The sequence below is a fragment of the Protomyctophum bolini genome (genome assembly GCF_963924005.1).
Source record: "Protomyctophum bolini genome assembly, chromosome: 9".
NCBI lineage: Eukaryota > Metazoa > Chordata > Actinopteri > Myctophiformes > Myctophidae > Protomyctophum > Protomyctophum bolini.
Window position 1 is genome coordinate 38,435,595 of NC_137870.1, and position 21,469 is coordinate 38,457,063.

The following is a 21,469-nucleotide window of genomic DNA, read 5'->3' on the forward strand; positions in this document are numbered from 1 at the left end:
ATTAACACATTGGGCTAATTAACTTCTAGCCCAGCGCTACTCGGGCCCCATGCGGCCCGTGCAACATGTCTGTGCGGCCCATCATGGTCATACATTGTTGTGCTTTCAGTGTGGAAAAGTAATTTCTAACGTTTCTATAACCACAAACGTTAGAAATGACTAACGGTGCTGTAAGCTTTTTGTTCTACCCTACCTGCTGACAAAAAGTGGGCGTGTTGTGGTCATGTCGATTTACAGGTCTACAAGCACAGCATCCACGACGTGTTGAGCAGTTGTAGATCGGCTCGCGTTCGGTAAACAACACTGTCATATGGAGGAAGTGCAAAACAAGTTACGGCCGCGGACAGAAAACAGCATGTTTTGTGCTTTGTGCAAAGAAGATCCTCCTGGCCTGTTTCTGGATCAACCTATGTCTGTGAAAGTGCCTTCGTAACAATGGGAATTATCAAGTCAAAACAGCGCAACGCTCTCAGTGACAGGCACCATGCATGCGCGACTGTCTGCACACAGCAGAACCTCTATACGAGCCAGACCACCTGAGGAGTGGCGAAAATGCAGACTGTCACATTAAGTAAGTGTCACATTAAGTAAGACATTTCTCTCCCTGTCTCCATCCCTCCCTCTCTTTCCCTCTATCTCTCCCCCTCCCTCTCTCGCTCTCTCTCTCTTATTCTCCCCCTCTCTCTCTCTCTCTCGTCACGTAGTTGTGGCATTTACTGTTTACTGTCCCCGATGTCCTCTGACTCTCTCTGCTGCCTCCTCTTTAACAGATGTCGCCCAAATCAAACCTGTTTTCGCTGATTTATAAAACTATTTGTTTTAAATTGTAGGCAGTAATTAGTAAAGTAAAGTGTGACTGAACGTCACTGGAAGATATTCATGATTCTCTGTTGTGTTTGTCAAGCCAGCTGAAGGCAGATGTTTTCAAGTATAGGCCTATATTTAATTTTTCCTTTTTTATGACTTATTGCTATTGTTACATTGTTGCACGGTTACTATTCACTATCTGGTGAATGAAGCCTGTTTCTTGATTTGGAATCATTTATGTCCAGAGAGCCTTATCATTATTTCCAGAGAGCTTGTCTCTAAAACTGTAAATTAGGTAGGTATTTGTAAGAGTCAATGAGACTGTGATATGGCTTATTAATTCCAGTAGTATTGGCCTCTTGGTCTACCTCCGATATTTGATTTATTCGCAACAGTAATCTGTTCATGTTCTCTTCACATTTTGTGGAAATGTGGGCCGTTTTCTGTGTGTTTCCTACTCATCCAAAAATCCAATATAGGATGAACATTATTTGGGCTTGTGGCCCAAGTTGAGTAGCCCTGTGCTAGTCCGTGAAATAATAGTAAAAATAAATGGTTTCACATTTTTGCCAGGAACCACCTTGGACCCAATGCACTTTTGAGAACTGTTCTGGGTAAGTGAAAACACAGAAAGAGAGGCCTGGCCATAGGCAGTAAAATAAAAATAAAAAAAATCAATCAAATGTGAGCACTTAAGACGAAAGCACCATTCACTTGATGGGGCGAACAAAGGTTCACTCCAGCAATCCATGGACAGCTTCAAAGATAATGCTTGAAGGGATTTTCTTTAAACGTACCATTACCCAATGGAGTCAGTGTGAGGGCAAGTTTAACACTTTATATGCCCCGGAGCTTCTCAAAATAAAGGCGCAAGAGTGACCAGCAGATGAGGCAGATTTTACTCTGAAAAGCCCCGCCTTCCATTTCCCCCCCCAAACCGGTGAGATATAATGTTCCATTACTACCTCGTATTTCCATTTCCTCCCAAACCCGGGAGGTATGTTCCATTACTACCTCGCGCTAATAAGTCCGATCTCTCTTTAGAAGCGTTGATATTCCAAACGAGATGCTTTGTTAAGTCAGAAATTAGGACAGAACACCGGCGTTCTGGTCAGAACCATGGAGAGCCCCGTAGATTCAGAGATAAATAGCGAGTTTTGTCGACCCGTAAACAAGTTAGTGAACGGCTGTGCGCCATGCGCAAAACCTCTCTGCAATGTGCATCCCATTTGAGCAAATTCCAATGCTATATTTATTTTTTACCTATTCTCGCTTAAAACATACTGTATAGGTTCTTATCTTAACCGTGACCGTGTCGAAAAAATTAAATAAATAAATAATAATAATATCGTGAGCCATCATCAGGTTTAGGAGGTAAAACATTCCACAGAAGACCTCTCAGAATCACTTAACATGATCTTACCATATAACTGTACAGTATATTATCTAGAGGACGGACTTGCCCCAACAACCCCCTGCCCACTCATTTTCAATGAAAGTTGCCCACACAGCACATGATACTCCCCTAGGGACAGCCTCCTTCCGCTTGGTTCTTGGAGCGCTGTACTGTTTAATGCAATTGTAATTGTTTGCAATAACAGACCTTCTGAAGAACCACTGTGGTATATTACATACAAAAAGATCAATGACAAATTACTTGGAGTCATTTGACTGCAGGCAGTTTAATCTGAATATGCATGTGCAAATGAGGCCACAGTGTGAAACACGTGCCATTCTTGCGCTTAGTGAGCCAATGAAAGCATCATCACCATGCAGAAACCATGGCTAGGCTTGGCATTATTGTCTGGGAATCAGAAGGTTCCCAGTTCAATCCCTGCTCATCCTGGTATCATTCTGAGAGATACATGGCCTTGATGGCTCACTTTGAAAGGGACTGCTGATGCTTAATGGTTGCTTGAAAGCAGTATAAGCAACTAGAAACAAGGTGCTCCTTGGAGCACAGGTCTCCGACATAATTATGATTCATGATTATGATTATCCCACCACAGCTCTAGAATAGACCCGGTTCCCGGGCAGGCATAGTTTTATTGAGGTTAGGGTTACGGTGATATATATTTACTATTTTAAAACATTTTAAAATAGTACAAATAGCTGATCTACAAGCTAACAACGTGTCGATGTGGATTGGCTAGTTGAACTATTTTTAAATGTTTTAAAATAGTAAAAAAAAATGGCAAATAAGTTTAGGGATAAGGGGTAAGGGGTGGCGCAAGATGGAGCTCTTAGTCTTTGAGATGTTAAGGGCAAGTTAGTCTGTTACATACTACCCATTCATGCACACCCTTTAGTTCTCTGCTCAAGACCTCATTCTAAGATAGATAGATAGATAGATAGATAGATAGATAGATAGATAGATAGATAGATAGATAGATAGATAGATAGATAGATAGATAGATAGATAGATAGAGTAAAACTTGTCACTATTCGTTTTTTCTTAAAGGTTTGGACTTTGGACTTCTTAAAGGTTTGGAAAACAACTAATAACTAAAATAGTTCATTTTTTGGAACCATGAACTTTTGTTCAAAATGTTAAATTATGAACTATGAACTGGACTAGTTCATTTTGAACTTTCCCAACACTGCTCACTCCTCACTGGCAGCTGGTCAGTAGGATATAACAGCACAGCAGTGACAAATGTGTGTGGGGGTGGAATCAATTGGCATAACCACGACAAAATTGGGAAGAAAAAGGGGGAAAATTAATGGCTACTTTTAAAGAAAAGAGAAAAAACTAAAGTAACATTGCAGCGACAAGATAAAATCGCAATAAAAATATCACTACACACTATACAGTTGAAAAACAAATGCACAATGTACAGTAAGGTGCCTTTCTTAGGTTCTGTGTGCATGGAAGATTGGCTGCTTCGTGCATCGCAACACCAGCTGAATGTATGAGGACGCCGTACGATACAGCAGCTCCCAACACGTCATAATACACATTGAATCGGCACTGCGGTATATCTGGCTCCTACATCAATAAATAACTGTGCACTGGTTATTATACAGTATAGGGTATAGGGTTAATGTAAACAGCAATACTTCCTTGACCTGGAAAATGACTTCCTACACCTCTAGACATGGTGCAAAAGTATTATGCGGGCGGCTACTATACAAGAATAGAGCCTATTCCCTTTCTCATTCTCAATTTTCCGATTTGTAATTTTTACCTTTCTCGAATCATATTCCAATGTGTGCTATATGCGAGAAACATTCTAAAAAAAGGTCTGATAGCGTTGGACCCAAGGCATAAAACTCCCGTCTCTCTGTGACCTGAAATGTGATGTGATCCTCAATACACAGTACTACTGTGTGACCCAAGTACTAACACTACTGTAGACTTCTTTCATTAACATCTAGACCTGACCGATTCTAAAAAATATCTTCTAAATCATGACAGTTTTCTAAAAAAAAAACATGTTTCTATGTCAGTTGGTGCTCAACCTTTTTCATGTAATTGGCCGACCCCCATCTGAAAATAATATATGTTGTTCCAGGAACCCCCCCACCCCACCCCCAGAAGCAAAGATTTGAGTTAATAACTTTTACTCTGAAAGAATATTCAATTTGAGGCACATTTTCACGATTTTCAAAAAATAGCAGCCCTACAAGCTCGTAGCGCGGCACTCGGTGCCCCACTATGAGCTTGTAGATCTGCTATTTTTCAATAGCTAAAGTATAACATAATGCACATACAAACATAACACCAAAAAGGGGTTCCCGGCCTGAATGGGTCAAGAAAACAACATCCATATCCACGGTTCACGACACAAAACCCACCGCGGGTAAATGTCTCCGTGTTCTACACGTATACGAAGCCCTCTCCTACATAGCCTCCAATCTTTCCTGACAGAAGGTTAGGGTCAGCTCCGGAGCGGTCGACACATGGCACAGCCATAGATTGCATTGCAGCTGGGTCACTCCGTCTTGTCAGCTATGGGCGCTATATGAGGACGGCCACATGCATGGCTTTAATAGTGTGCTCCAGGGGCTGCACTCTGCAGTGAGCAGCTGGCCAATTTCCCTGGGAGCTGAACTGTTCAGGCTACGGGCCAGCGCAGGGGTCTCGCGCGGGGTCAACTTCTTGCAGTGATTAAAGACAGTCGACACTCGAGTCAGGGAAGATAGTAGTCGCCGTGTATATAAATGTCTCCTCATCAAAACGTATGGAGTCAGGGCGTACTGGACCCTCCTGTGAACTAAAAATAACTTTAACATCATGCAGGTAAATCATGATGCAGCGAACCACAACCATCCCAGAGGGTCCCAAGGCCATCAGTATTGACAGTTCTGTACGAGGCACTTTGGTCAGCAGCTGTCTTGATCAGGATGGATGTCTAAGCTTGTGTAGTGAAAATTAAGTACGTTTTCAGAGAAGGCCCAGCGGCTGGTACAACAAAGCAGCAACGCCCAGTACAACAAATGTGCCTCTCAGCACAGGTAAACGTAGAGGGAGAACACAGCTATACTGTGCCATCTGGAAGGACGCCTAACATTAACCCATTCTGAACGGGAACCCATTTTGGTGTTTAGCATCATGTTATGCTTTAGCTATTGAAAAATAGCAGATCTACAAGCTCATAGCGCGCCACCGAGTGGCGCGCTACGAGCTTGTAGGTCTGCTATTTTTGAAAAATCGAAGAACGACTGACATTTTTAGAATCTGATCTCAGGTCAGAATGGGTTCATCAGACCAGTGTGTCTGTCAGTGGAAACCTCGTATGAATCTGATCTCAGGTCAGAATGGGTTAAGGTATACTGTAGTGCAGCAGTTCCCCTAACAGCGTGTGTAGAGTCACACTACCGGTGTCCTGTGAGAGTTCCAGGTGTGCCTTTTGAATGTGTGACAACTACGCCATGTTATTGCAGTATACAATCATTTTCATTTACTACATCATTACTTTGTGTGTGCTTTCATTTCCCAATACAGAGGCATGCAGCGTTTTAAGACATTTTCAAAAATAGCAGACGTACAAGCTCACAACACATCGTATCACAAACAGCTTGCACTGTAGATTGACAATTTCTATTCATTTCTATGAATACAGGTGGGGTGTGTGGACCCAAAACAAAGAAAAATCTTAACTAGGTACAGACTCAGTGAGCACAGTCTCGCGATCGAGAAAGGCCGTCATAGGCAGACCTGTATCCCGAGAGAAGACAGACTATATGCACCCACTGCACACTAAACGAAGTGGAAACCGAGCTACACTTCCTAACCATCTGTCCATTGTACCAGGACATCAGAGACACATACTTCCCACAGATTACAACGACACACGGAGATTTTGAAAACATGACCAATGACAAAAAACTCCCATATCTGCTGGGCGAAGTACAACAATGTGCAAACACAGCAGCAAGATTTGTGAGTTGCTGTGATAGGAGAAGGATATCAAATGGAACACAACCACCCTAAAGACTAATCATTGTGTATATTCCTGCACTATACCTGCATCAAGTGATCTTGGTACACAGAAGTTGATCTATTGAAGATTCTGACCTTCAAAGTACATCATTTTTGTTCTGATTGTATTGCTGTATCGTTGTATTGTTCTTTCTGCTTTGGCAATGTAAACGTATGTTTTCTCATGCCAATAAAGCCCTTTGAATTGAATTGAATTGTGTGGGCAAGGCAAGCACCTTTCATACACGAGGCAATTCAAAGTGCTTCACAGAATAAAAACAGTGCAAATGAATGATTAGACAATTAAATACTGTAAGATAAAGGAGCATATATATACTATTAGAACAAATACTCCCACCTTTGATTAAAAAGAAACAAAACAAAAACAGCTCATTTAAAGCCCAGGCCTTATAGCCGTTATTAGGCTTCATTATGATAGGCAATGTTAAATAAATGTGTTTTTAAATTGGATTTAAAGGGATGTGCGTTAAATGAGCTGTGCGTTATCAAATGTGTCGTGCCCAAGGCACACCGCGTGCCTTTTGGGCACGACACATTTGATAACCACTGATGTAGAGGATACTCGGCTCATGAAAGCCTGAATATGTGCTAATGAATCAAAACCAAATCATAGCCATTATGTTACAAGATAATTTGCTCGGTCTATGGCTGATTCACAGCATTCATGCAGAGACATTTTGATAGCATACTATTTGTGGAGTATATAAGTGGAGATTTGAATAGTGTCCTTTGTGCGGGAACAGGTGCTACAGTATGGTAATGTAGAACAACCTTTCCATTACCACGGACCGGCTGCCAGTTCATAAAATGTTCGCGTACACTGGCATGGCGGTTGGGTGGTGTCGCGGTCGCACATCATCCTATCAAAACACGGAAGACAGTTGACTGGCCTTTATAGTGTACCTGCTGCTATTATTATTATTATTATTATTATAATATCACAACATAATGTTATATCATTGTCATTGACCATATCATTGATCCTGGTGACGCACGTACCAGTGGGACATGTCGGGTGTACCAACAGAGGTACACGTACCAGTGGTTGGGAACCTCTGCCAGTGTGGCGTTCAAAACATATTTGATGCTCAAATATTGCAAACTACAAGCAGGAAATGGCTTAGTGTATAGGTATTATGATTAGTCAGTAGCTTCAACATGTGATGTAATGTCATGACCTTGATGGCCGTGCCATGGCGGATCATGCATCATTCAGTTTTTCTAAATTATAGCAAAGGTAAGTGTTTGGAGATGGAACAATTCTACATTGGTATATATGTGCTATATTCGAGACAGACAAAATGCTCCACAAACCCTGCCTCTAACACTCAGGGCATTTGTCTTACTTCTGCAGATTTGCAATGCAGAGGTTTTCCTGGCCATTTGTTTACCTCTAGGCAGTGCCGTGCGGCTCGCCTGACAACTCTGTAAAGGTAAATAACGATGCAGCTGATTTCTTCAGACGGGATTCTGCATCTCTGGCTTGCATTTGCATTTTGTCTGTTTATTGCTGCGGGGACGAGAGCCTCAGGGACACTGGCAGTGGCATTTCACTTGGTCAGTTCATTACACACACCATTCGGCAGCAACACACCATGTTGTTGTTGTTTTTGGCAGCACATTTCCATTTTAGTTTTAGTCATGGTCTCTCACATTTTAGTCACCTGGAATGTTTTAGTGTTAGTCGACTAAATCTACTGTTGATTTAGTCGACAAAAATGAATTTTGATGCCGTCGTAATGACTGTATGTTATTACATTTGCTGAAAATAGCCAATCTACAAGCTCACAACGCGTCGCAGATCTGCTATTTTCAGCGTGCAACATAGTGTAAATGACTTAAACTGGATCTCTTGTCCCTTCCTGACGTGTTAGTCTAGTTTATATTTGTCAACAAAATTGTCAATATATTTAGTCTTAGTCATCATAGTTTATAGTTTTAATTTAGTTTTTTTTGTCAGTGGAAAAAGGTACTCGGCGAAGATTTTTCGTCTTAGTTTTAGTCGACAAAAACGACACACACACACACACACACACACACGAAATTGATAAACATGCATGCACTTCTCCTGAAATGTCCGACCTTCTGTCTCTAAAGCTTCACTACATGTATGAACAGTTCCACTGCAATATAAAATACCTACAAAATAAACACACACACACACACACACACACACACACACACACAAACAAAAACATAATTATACTGTGATTTCCCCCAGGCCCTAATAAAGTCACACGATACAATTCACTCACACTTTTAATCAAGCATTTTGCAGCTGCTCCAGTGAATTGATTGTAAATATCACCCAATAAAATCCACTTATCACAATGATATTGTACATTAACACTATCTCTCTCACTCCCTCTCTCTCTCTCTCTCTCTCTCTCTCTGCAACACATCCCGCACTGAACTGTATAGCCTGTTGAAGGGGGCAAGAGCAAAGAGCACCATATATACTAGTGTTTCTGCTTGTCAACAGCCGCTTATGACAGCATAGACGTTATGTATCATCTTTAGTCTGGGCAAATGGGTTGGGTTTAGTGTTAACAAGCAACAGCACGGCTATGATCATCTGCAATGCATATAGCACCAAACAGACCGTCGCGAGAAATAACCCAGCCCCTGGGGCCAACAGATGTCGCAGTTGTGCCTTTTCGCACCAATCAACAACGCATTAGCTCATGCCTCAACTCACCCATATACCGTATGAAGCTTGATTCATACTTAGTTGCGTGTAGCAGTACTATATACAGTCCTCAATGTGACTGGCCCGTATGTATGCGCTTTACAAGACACCACACATACAGTTGCAATGGGGAAAACTCATTATTGCAATGGGGAAAACTCATTATTGCAATGGGGGAAAACTCATTATTGCAATGGGGAAAACTCATTATTGCAGTAAGATTACCCACGCAAACTCTAGATCTTGATCAAAATGTCATCTCTCCCAAGCTCGGGAGAGATCAATAAATGCATACTTAAAGTAGATTACCTCTCTGTCTGTGAAGTAGGTTCATATTCTTTTGCTCTATTTATTTATTTAAGTGTCATCATTGCAGCCTGGAATAACGGCTGTAAATGGCAGACAGAGAGAACCGAAAAGTACAGTGGTTATATTTGGCAACGGTGAGAGAACACAGAATCACTAATGTGTTACTATTAATAGCCTATACTACTGTAACTACAAGCCACGGACGCCTCGTGAATTGGGACAGTTAACGTACACACTGCAAATATATACTAAAACCAGAAGAAGCTGGTCCCCCCCCCCCCCCCCCCCCCTCTCTCTCTCTCTCGCACACACATGCACGCTGTCTAATAAAGACACTCAACTATACCGAGTGGTAAGACTGATGTTAACTAAAGAAGCTGATGAATGTCAACTACTGCTGGTTGACTGTTATGAAGTGAAACACATACTGTATACAGTACATCCGCTGGCACAGTTTGGTATGAGCTGCAGGAGAGACTGCATGGGTCCAGTCTAGTCTAGGCCAGCTCCCTCTTCTCTGAATAAGTCAAAGGAGGAGAGAACGAGACAAGGATTCAAATTAATCAAAGCCCATTCTGACAAGTCCTCTGTCTCTCTCTCTCTCTGTTTCCCTCCATCTCCCTCTCTCAGTGCTTCAAATTCTCTCCTCACACGAACACGCAATCTCTCACACGCACACGCACACGCACACACACACACACACACACACACACACACACACACACACACACACACACACACACACACACACACACACACACACAGAGAGAAGTAATTCCCAATCCCACTGCCATTGTTCATCAGACAAAGAAGTACATTTTATTCAAGCCACCCCTCCCTCCATGCACCCCATCACCAACCTCACTCACCCGCGCCACAATCACCAGCTACCCACGCACCCCACCCCACCCCACCCCACACCCCACATCCCACCCAAGCAACTCTGCAGCGGATGGGAGCTGGCAGCGTGAAAGAGAGCCGGGCCTGTCAAAGTCCTAATGGCTCCGGAGAGGCCCCTGGCTCTGCATGCACAGCAGACGCCAGCCCCAATTAGCCAGGTGTACACAGCCCTGCCAGTCCATGGGAGGAGGACATGAGGGGGACGGACCCAATTCTCTGTCCGTGCTAATGTTGGAGCAGAGGCACTGCGGCTGGATCGATGGAGCAATGGGACTCATGGGGTTGGGATGGGAGGCGTCAGCGATGACGGGGAGCAGCAGGGGGGGCTCCCATTGGTTGAGAATCAGAGACCAGAGGTTGATGTAGCCGCCGGCGCAAAGTGATCATTTATTTTCAAGTCCATTTTGAAAACACAAGATCTGGCCTAATAACCGCGTTGGCTTTCATGTGGATCACTGACATCGTCATTTGTATAGAAAACCCACACCATGCACACAATCAGTAATGGAAATGAATCAGGCATAATCAAACTCAATAAGGGAAGTTGTATTTATACAACGCAGTTTCGGGAAAAGAGGCCTCCTTTCCACTCGACCTTAACCACTTATCCTTATCAATATCAATCACTCTCCCCTCCTTATCAATCACTCTCCTCTCCTTATCAATCACTCTCCCCTCCTTATCAAACCCACCTGCCTTTCATTATCACCTGGCCAATCCTGCCACAATCACCACGGTATAAATACACCTGTGCGCCGACATCTACCCGTTCTCACTGCCTATACGTGGTCTAGAACAATCCCTCCGCCCACCCCTTTCACCTCCATCTCCATAATCACACTTCTCTCTCTTCTCTTTCAGGAACCCGGGGCAGTTCCGGAGCAGAGACGTTCGCTCTCTCCGAGCGCGCACACACGGCATCCTCTCCCGAGACTACCCCCACCCTGAGTCTCACCCATCCCGGGTTCCCCTCCTCCTCCCCCCATTTATCATTCAATAAACTGTTAAACTTCAGTGAAGGTGTGGTCTCTTACTAAGTGAAACATAGAGGCATAAACACTCTAGCAAATCAGGTATTCGTAGGGGCATTCTGGCAAATAGAAAATGGCAAACTTACGATAATGCATTGGTATAGGTATACAAAGTAGTTGTGGTGCTACCTGCACCTCTCCAGTAAGAGACAAAATGTTTGTCTGTGGCTTCTAGTTAGGCCTATATAGTCCCCAGGTGTGCCAATTGGTGGCCCCGCCCACCACCAGCAAGGCAACCTGCTACTACTCCACCCCACTCTCATCTATATAGAGCGGTGGGGTTTTCTACAGTCGCGATAGCGTCACATTGATGACCTAGTCCTAGGGCGTCGGTGCAACGGCAGGGATCTGGGATTCTGAATTCACAAGATGTGAATATATTACCACAAACAAATTCAGGAAACATGTGAAAGATATTTGGAAAACAAGCAAGATTATAGCCTCAGACATGGAACACACGGCTCGGCATGGCATGGCTCGGCTCACCCCGTAGTAGACGTGAATATCCCTGTGTTCTTGTGTCACAGCGTGTGTGTGTGTGTGTGTCAATAAGTGCCATGGTTACAGGACAAATGAGCTGTATGATTCATTGGTACTGTGACTGTAAAAACATGGGCCCGAGCGGAAGCACATGCTATATAGCAGAGTAATGTGTCGTCCGAGGCTTCAACCCAAGTGTAGCCCAGATTGGTCATTGATTTGCAATGAATATCCCCCGGACCCCCTTGGGCAAGATGTTGACTGAGAGCTGTAATGTGACAACAGTCGATTAGATCAGATGGGGGTTAATGTGACAGCTGGGGGGGACCTCAGTTATATCCGCAGACCGCAGACGGAATTACTTGGGAGTTTGATTTAGAGCGATGCACTATATATTGCAGAGCACAGAATGAACCCCACGTGAAACTCATCTCCTGGTGTGAGAGTTGTGCTGTTCAAAGACCAACGTGCACCACCAGGCTGCTGAAATGACGTTCAAAGAAAGATGACGGTTCGGGAGGTGAGATGACACGCAAAGCAGGTGCAGTTCAAAGCCCCCTCACAAGCCGTTTGCATTCTCTCATAATTTAACTCAAAGAGGCTCCGTCACCGAGGGAGAGGAGGAGGAGACAGAGATATCGTGGAAGCGGTTCAACGCAGCCTTCAGGAAATCAGCTCTGACTGACAGCAATGGGGGTATAAACAGTTCACAGCTTAGGCTGTTTATTATGCAAGAAATGTGGGGGAAGGTGTGTGTGTGTGTGGGGGGGGGTTGGTGGGATTGGGGCGGATGTAGGCGTATAGATTGGAGAGAGGAAGAAGGAAATGAGAGTGCTCCACCCTCGCCGGCCCTTCAGCAACACAGGAACTGTCATGAAGCTTTGTGCTGAGAGCTCATCCCCGCTTCCTGAGGAGGGACATGCCGAGAGATATAGAGAACAAGGAGGGAGAGAGAGAGGAGATAAAAAGAGAGCGCAGCTGCATTCTGATAACACTCATTTCCAATTGAGCGCTTCAAAAAAAGGGGAATGCCCAGACAATTAGGACGAGAGTGTTGCTCTCTGTGCAGCTCAATGGCCCTTGATGAGAGCGAGGGGGCACATTTGGATAGGTTAATCAACCACAATCGAAAAAGCAGGTGGCTGAGCAGCATTCAATCCGACCGAAACCTCCTCCAACCAGAAATGTATATACCACCAAACGGCCTCGTTGTCAATGTGCGTCATTTAATTAAAGACAATGTCCTCTGCCTCCGTCTTCCTCCCCCTTTGTCAACAAGCGTGAAGCGGCGCTGATTGCATCAGATCGCTGACACCAGAGAACAAATTGCTTTTCTATGGGCGGCAGGGACGATGAAGAGGGCTTGGTGGGTGCGGGTGGGATGGAATGTGTGCGTGTCTGTGTGTGTGTGTGTGTGTGTGTGTGTGTGGGGGGGGGGGGGGGGGTGGAGTGCTGGGCGCAGAGGAGGCAGAGGATGTTGCTTATCACAGGAGCGCCATACAACGCACAAGACTTTAATCTGAAGACGGCGCTAAAGTCGGTGAACAATGACGGCTGGATCGAGCGAGAGTCATGCGTCATTCCAAGGCAAACACCAGGCTGTGGAAAAGGTGGTGGGGAAGCTCAGAGAGGGTCACGAAGGGGCTTTTCATTTTTAAATCCCGCAGAAAGAGCTTTTGTAAAACTCTCTCGCGGCTTACCGCCAAGCGCATGATGTTTCCCAGTGCATTTTGATAACGTATAATGCTAATACGCCTTTCATCTGACGATGACATGTGTCAGTGATGATAGCGACATTCTCTTTGATGATATTGACCTTCTCTTTCTCTTTTAAGAGCGGTTTGATATCTGGAGAATCATCACATTCTACACTGATATGCTACAAAAGGGAAAGCATTGTGTATTATTGCTTCATTTAAATTATTTACAGGGGATATTTGGTGATATTATCATGATGACAGTGTAATCACTCCACTTATCCCTCCTGCCAAAAGAAAACAAGACAGTATTCATTCTGATAAACAAAGACGCCGGGATAAAACACACGCAGCAGTCTTTGAAAAATAAATGCCATATCTATGCTATTCCTAAAATGTTAATTGAGCATTTGATGATAATCTGTAGCCATGTTTAGCATGCCAGATGAGAGTGAGAGGCTGAAGGACTCATGAGTAAGGGGCCTACCGTATGCTGCAAGAATGATTTAGTCTCATCATAGGCCAACAACCTAATGCAGGTGATAGGAAGCTTAAATGTAAAAAATGGTGAGGTTGGAACCGAGACTTTCAAAGGGTATAGCGTCCTTATTATACAAATGATGTTTCCGCCTCAAAAAGCGATGCGCGCTCTTTGAGGGGGATAACTAACACGTGCACACACACACACACACGCACAGACACACAGACACACAGACACACACACACACACACACACACTCTCTCTCTCTCCCTCTCTCTATAATTAGAAAAGAATACAGATTGTGGCATATTGAGGTCATCTCCGCCATGGAGAGTCAGACTAAATAAAACATAAGAAAGTAAAATAACAGGGCTTTCTTAATTGGTCTTCCTGACGAGGTGCAACAGAAGCGGCCATAATTGACGACGCCTCGTCTCGTCCTGCACGCCTGATCAATACACACACACGCACACGCACACACACACACACACACACACACACAGACGGACGGACTGGCCTCTTCAGCCTCCTATATATGGTTTAACCCTCATATACTCAATGTGTTGCTCCTATACTGTACATATGGTGGCCAATCACATACTGTACATACACAGTGAAACCGAGTAAGCTTGCAACGTGCAATCAATCAGGATTCAGAGATAGCTTCCATTTACTATCAACAAAACAACTACCAAAAGAAACGCTGGACCACGCGCGCGGTATGTGCGTGCGTGCATGCGCGCGTGCGAGCGTGCGACGCACGGGCGCCACATATGAGTTATTGCTGCTGCTTTTTGCCCACAGTAAAGCCCCGTAGCCAGTCAGCCTTGCAGCAGCCATTAGTTTCAGTGAACCGTCCCAACAGAGCCTCGGTGTCATGATGACAGACAGTGGCAGTGTGAGCGGGCCGGGGCGAGACCCCTGGGGCCGCGCCTCTTGCTCCGGGTCAGTCAGGCCAAGGTATTTATCTGAGGAGCGATCTGAAAGAGAGGGACAGGGTATACTGACCCCCTGGCACCCTCCGGGACATCATCAAACAACTCCTATATTTCAGGTCCTGCCGCCATCGGTCCACGTGTCGCACCCGTCCGCATAATCGCTCCTCGATTTTGGCTTGCGCTGCTATACCCATGCACACTAAACCACAGAGAGCGCGGTGGGACTGATGAATAACAAACGAAGCCACGAAGGGAAAGGGGTAGACTCTTTATACGAGCTGCAGGACACGTCGCACATTTATTATTTTTCACCCCATGACCGGCTTTTTCTTTATGTCGCGATACTATACGCTGAATTGAAGGTATTTCGTCCATCGTCACATTTTACCGTATGAGCTTTGACGACACTATAACGAAAGCATAAGTTATACATGACGAGGCTGCTGTAAACATTTTTGTTTTCGTTTTTCGGTCTGTGTTATTGAGCGTAAAACATGCAGGCCACGATACATTTTAACAAATCGAGACTACATCACGAATCGATACATGGCTGACGATACATTTACGATATTAGGTTCATTCATGGCGATATGATACGATGCGATGATTTAAAATCGATACAGTAACTATTTAGCAAAGAATGTGTTAAACATGTGGATAGTGCGGGTTTTTTAAGGGAAACTTTTATTAATATGAGTAAACGCAGTGATTCTCTGAGAATACACATGAGAATACATTTATCAAGACCAAGTGTAGCAATATTGAATGCTGGGAAAGTAATTAAACCCCTCTTTAGTACTATTTAGTGTCGACACAATTGATTATTTGCATTGCAAAATGATTCAATGTCGATTATAACTTAAACTGGGTTGGGAAATACTGAATGTAAACTCTTATACTTTACTTTACTGTAACTCTTATAATTATGTGAATATGCCCTATACACTGCGTGGGTGCACCTTCAACGCTGAGCTGTACATGCTGGACTGTACAATCATGCATGTAAACTACATGCTATCACATCACAGGGGCAGGAGGGTCAACAAAGCCAAGAACGTGTTCAAGTCGCCATTAAGATGCATTTCAGCAAGCCCAAGTAACTATACTTCATAACGGGAGGTGATTCAGGCTGTGGTTCTCCTGAATACCTATATCATGGATGACAGCTGCATGGACATTGGCATAAGTAATAGCATTCCCTTCACCTGTCTGGTATAGCAGCAGCACCCATGAGAATACGTTTTCTATAACATCATGGAAACATTGATGTGTGTCTATATGTGTGCAAAGTGCAGTATAGATGGACACAGCTGTAAATGCAATAGACACACCTGTAGAAAAGGTCCAATGCATAAGGCCTATATATACAGTACATGCATGAAAGGAGAAAAAAAAAGAGTCATGGGAGTTCTGTATACTTTTTACATAAACTGGATATGGAGAATTTGAGGCCATGCTCAAACTCAAGCTGAATAATTGTTGACGCACTTAAGTTAACACAATATCATTTATTTATTATAGGCTTCCACTTTTAGATCAGACACATCTAACTCGCTCTGAGGCTCAGTTTGTTGAATCTTTCACAAAACTCCACAGTGTTAATGTACACTGTGTGTGTGTGTGTGTGTGTGTGTGTGTGTGTGTGTGTGTGTGTGTGTGTGTGTGTGTGTGTGTGTGTGCGCGCGTGCGTGAATGCACAGGTGGTCAGCAAGGTGTTGCCATGGGGGCAAAAAAAAGAAAAAGGAGATATTTTGGAAAGGAATTGTGAAATTAGGAAACGTTATCAAAACGTCAGATAAAGCAATTAAATATGAATAATAAATATCGTAAACATTTTAAAATATCCTCTACATTTTGAGAAATTATATGGCTGATATCAAATTAAACAAAATTATATTAAATATATTTTCAACAGTAAATCTCAGTAATGACACATGAACACTTTCTACTTTCTCTCAGCACTGAAAGCACCAAGCCAGCAAACCACGCACGCATGCACGCACACACACACACACACACACACACACACACACACACACACACACACACACACACACACACACACACACACACACACACACACACACACACACACACACACACAATGTATAGCGTAGCAGAATATAGCCTATACTGTGAATCAGAATGAACTGTGTTCACACTTCACACACAACGTCCAGGAAAGATGCTGAGATTATAAGAACAGAATTGTACAAATTGTGATATTATATACGCTGATGGCTATTGACGATTGGACGGAGGGTTCAGTCCAATCATTGACCTGGTCACTACTCACTTGCCAAAGAAACATATACGGGTAAAGGGGGAAATCTGACGTTCCTACAGTATTTTAGGCATGTCATTGTAAAACACATAGCGAACACATATAGCGAAAATACCATGATCATGTTTTGCAATGCAAGTGGTACAAGCTTATAGAGCAGCTATTTTCGCTTGAAGATGAAGTGCTATAGATCAGAGCTTCATCGCCTTCATGGTTAAAGTCTATGTTGTTTAGTACAATGATTGAAATAAATGAGGATGATCGGAGTGATTGCAATAAGGTTTATAATGCCTATAAGGTTAATGATGCTATGGTTGACTTGAGGCTAAAGATGAAGAAAGTATAGGCTATACTGCTGTATTTAAACTATTCTGTGGTGGGACAGTTTCCTAGGTGCATCTTGCAGGATTCTCTATTTTTGTCAAGGGATATATGAATAATATGAATAATGCAAAACACTGTCAGCCATTCCACTGTAGTGACAAGACCGTGAGGAGATATAGGCTGCATGCAGTCATTTGGAGTAATAGTTTCGTTTTTGTTTAGTTTTAGTTTTTGCTGGACATTTAAATCAGTTTGCATTTTCTTTTTTCTACTTGTGAGATAATTGAGAATTTACTTTAAGGTTAATTACATGCATGTAAGTTAAAAATATGTAGAACAAATATATATTTTCATAAACGTGTAATGACGATAATTAAGTTACTTTGTGAAGTTTAACATCCTTTAAAAGCAGTTGTGGCGTGCACGACACGTGTACGAATTCATCGATCACCGGCTATGAAGCGATGCATCCTCGAGTCTAGCCTACCGTTAACTATAGTTGATTTTTTGATTTTATGTTTAAGGGGAAAATGCGTAAAGCAGAGCAGTGCATGGAGTACAAAATCTTTAAATATGAAAACGGTGTGGCAGACCTCGTGAAGCTAAATTGAAACACTCGCCGATACATTGACGCCTATATAAACGGAGTGTGTCAGTGTGGTGACCGAGGGCTGGAAAAAAAATACTCGCATATCAGCCATAGCCAAAAAGAAGCAGAAAACTATTTTCAATGTCTGACTCTATAGTCTTACCTTCGGCGTGCATGCTCGTCACCGTTGCTACGAGAAGCATCAGCAAGGGGAAATAATCTCTCATCGCGGTCATGTTTTCCGTTTTTGCGCTTCTTCTCTGCCGAGAGAGAGAAAGCGAGGAACGTCCTTGGAATCAACTCTTTTTTTCCCCTCTCCCTCCTCTTGTAGAAACGGAAATAAATATAGCCGATCAGCTCCGACCGAACTATGCGCTGGCGGAGGACGCGGGGCTTCTTCTTTGTCAGACCGCTCAAGGGATGCTGCACTGAGCGCTCCGCTCGCCGGGGTGCAGATGATCTGTTCAAAGGATTTGAAGTATTGACAGAGAGAAACGCCGCGGTTGGAAGCCCGTATTGTTGCTTGTTTTGTGTGCCGTTTCTTCGGGGCAGAGAGCGTCAGCGTTGATGCCGACGCATTCAGCACCCTGGACAGCTCCTAGCGTTAGACGCTGGAACAACTTGAGCCGAGTGGAAAGTTTGGAGTGTGTGGAGGTGGAGGTGGGTGGGCGGGGGGCGTACGTCACCGTACATAATATGATAAATATCGCGCGCGCGAGCACACGCGCGCACGCGCACACACACACACACACACACACACACACACACACACACACACACACACACACACACACACACACACACACACACACACACACACACACACACACACACACGTATGTATGTATAGCAGAATATTTGAATTAGAATCAACAGTGTTCACTCACACAAATCCAGGAAAGGCGCTGAGATTTTAGGAGTGTACAAATTGTGCTAGGCTGATGGCTGACATGCTGTTCAGTCAACTCAATTCATTGACCTGCACGAATGTTGACAAAGAAACAACAAAAGTTTGGAGTGTGTGGAGGTGGGCGTAACAAAATATGATATACATCCTATAATTGATATAGTGTTGTTTGCTTAAAATAACTGATAAAGTAAGCTTAAAGGGCTGTTGCCCATGACGCATGGAAAAACTAAACTATAAACTAAAACAAACAGTTGAAGGTTGAGCTATAGAGAATTCAGGCATACAACCATTTTCTATTTCTATAATATGTTTAAGACAGGATGTCAAGGAATAAAGACAAGAGGTTTCCATTCCAGAGCTGCCTGGGAGTACGACTCAGCATGTTACCTTATGTGGTCAACCTGGCTGAACAATACTCTCTTGAACCCATTTAGACCTGAGGTCGATTATACAAATTCCTTCTAAATCAGGATTTTCACGTCACATTTCACGTCAAGGACCCCCAACAATATATATATTTGGCTGCCGACCCCCATCTGAAAAGATGTATAGTTCCAGGGACCTCCAGAAGCAAAGATTTGAGTTAAAAAAACGTTCGCTTTGAAAGAATATACATTTGGGCCACATTTTCAAAAATAGCAGACCTACAAGTTCACAGTGTGCAGTCACTCGGTGCCGTGCTATATGAGCTTGTATAGATCTGCTATTTTTCAACAGCTATAAAGTACAACATAATGCTTAAAACACCAAAAGGGGTTCCCACCCAAAATGGGCTAAAACAACAACAAAGAGCCTACCAATAGCAGCCAGCGCTGCTGTGCGTATATCTGTGTCAGATGAGAGACGAAGTGTTTAAACGTAAGCGTTCTTTCACTGACATTAGCCATACAATGACCTGCTCATCAACACGGTTGCTCTCCGCAAAGAGCTACAGCGGCACAAAAGAGAAGCAACATTCATGAATCATTCATGAGATCACCACCACACAGAGGTCTACTCTGGAATAATGTGGAACTGTTAAATGCAATGGTGTGCTGATGATGAGCTGTCAGAAATGTTATTCATTGAATCCTCCTGACACATTATATAGGCACATGCGCATTGACTTCCCGAAAGGTTTCCGTTGTCTGGTGTTATGCCTTCAACATATACCACATAAGACACCTGCAGGCTGCTGGCAGCGACCGTTACTGAAGTCGGTCCGCCTGGAATGTAATGGTGTTGCAAAAGCAGTCAATCAATCCGTTTCACATTTATATTTCCATTGGAAGCATTTGAAGTGTGGAGGTTTAGTCATTCTGTTAAAAGGAGGCTCATCGGGTGGGCACTGCATGGGCAGGGAAACTTCCATTATGGCCTTCTCACAAGAGTTCAGTCTAGACAGGAAACCGTCATGTAGTGATTACAGTTGCGTCTGTACCTGTACGACGAAGCTTTGATGGGACTTTGAGGTGCTTTCCTCACTGAGTGACGTGGGGTACAAGCATGCAGTGTATAACTGACCACCTTAAAAGTGACTATTCTAAATAGTCACAAATATAGTAATACATAGTAAATAGTCACAGCCAGTGTGCACGTATCCATCTTTACAGCCAGAAACTGTATATATACATCTGTAAGGTGGAGGTGGTAGCCTACACTACAGCATTGTGTAAACAGAGCTATGTAGACTGTATGTCACATTGCAATGTCGATTTGCTGTATGAAATATATACATTTTGGCAAGTATTTAGAAACAAATCGAAACCTTTCAGGGCTTTGCAGTCACCTTTGGGACAATTTGCTATTCAAAAACTATTCAAACTACAAAGATGCAATCCTGCGGAATTGCCAAGTGTGGTAATAGGAATATTGTTCAATTAGAAGAGTTGAGTTGGGTATGTCACTTAGGCGGGGAAGAGTTCCTATAATCGCTGGCCAATCGGATGGGAGAATAGAGAGTTATTGCACGATTTAAAAGTTTTTAAACGTTTTCAACGATTTAAGTGCTGGAGTGCAATAACAGTAGTCTGCTTGCCTATAGGCAACCACACTAAATAGTATACAAAAAGCCTCTGTTTTCAAAAGGTGTTTAAACGTAGTAGCTTCATTTATATGTGCAGTAGGTCTACTGTATGTCAGAGGTCTACTCAGTACAGATATATACTGTATACACACACACGCACACATGCGCACACACTCAGGAATGCATACTCTGTATTGTAGGGATCGTCATACAGACTCAGAGTCAGGATATTACTCAACAGATTAAGATCAAATGAACTGCCAGTCTATAGTATGGCTTAGTATTCATATTGCATGCAAACGTAATTTCTAATTTTGAATGATCAAATGACAATGTTTGCATTTAATCGGCATAAGGCTGATATGGGGGGGAAGAAATTATGCAGTATGTAAAGTGCCTTGCTTCAAGCATACAGGCTGGATAAATGAGTGGGGCTTAACTTATCAAGACATGCCTTGCCATTGTTCTCCCTTTGATTTTTATTATTTTCTTTCTTTTCGTTGTGAAGGCTGCTTAATCTTAGTGAATGTGATCTAAAAATAAATGTGCTACACTTCCCCACACACACACCACCACTAC

At 43.3% G+C, this 21,469-nt stretch overlaps 1 protein-coding gene across 1 annotated transcript in view; it reads right to left on the reverse strand.

Annotated features, from left to right (window-relative positions):
* LOC308321858 (uncharacterized protein) overlaps positions 1 to 18,403 on the reverse strand; it is a gene marked incomplete at its 3' end in the record, with an annotated part of 48,395 nt that extends 29,992 nt beyond the window's left edge. Inside the window, exon 1 of the mRNA XM_080772950.1 lies at positions 18,139 to 18,403. Within this exon, the coding sequence (XP_080629076.1) occupies positions 18,139 to 18,211 (73 nt within the window). The 5' untranslated portion in view covers positions 18,212 to 18,403. The remainder of the gene's footprint in view (positions 1 to 18,138) is intronic.
* Between the last annotated feature and the right edge of the window lie 3,066 nt (positions 18,404 to 21,469).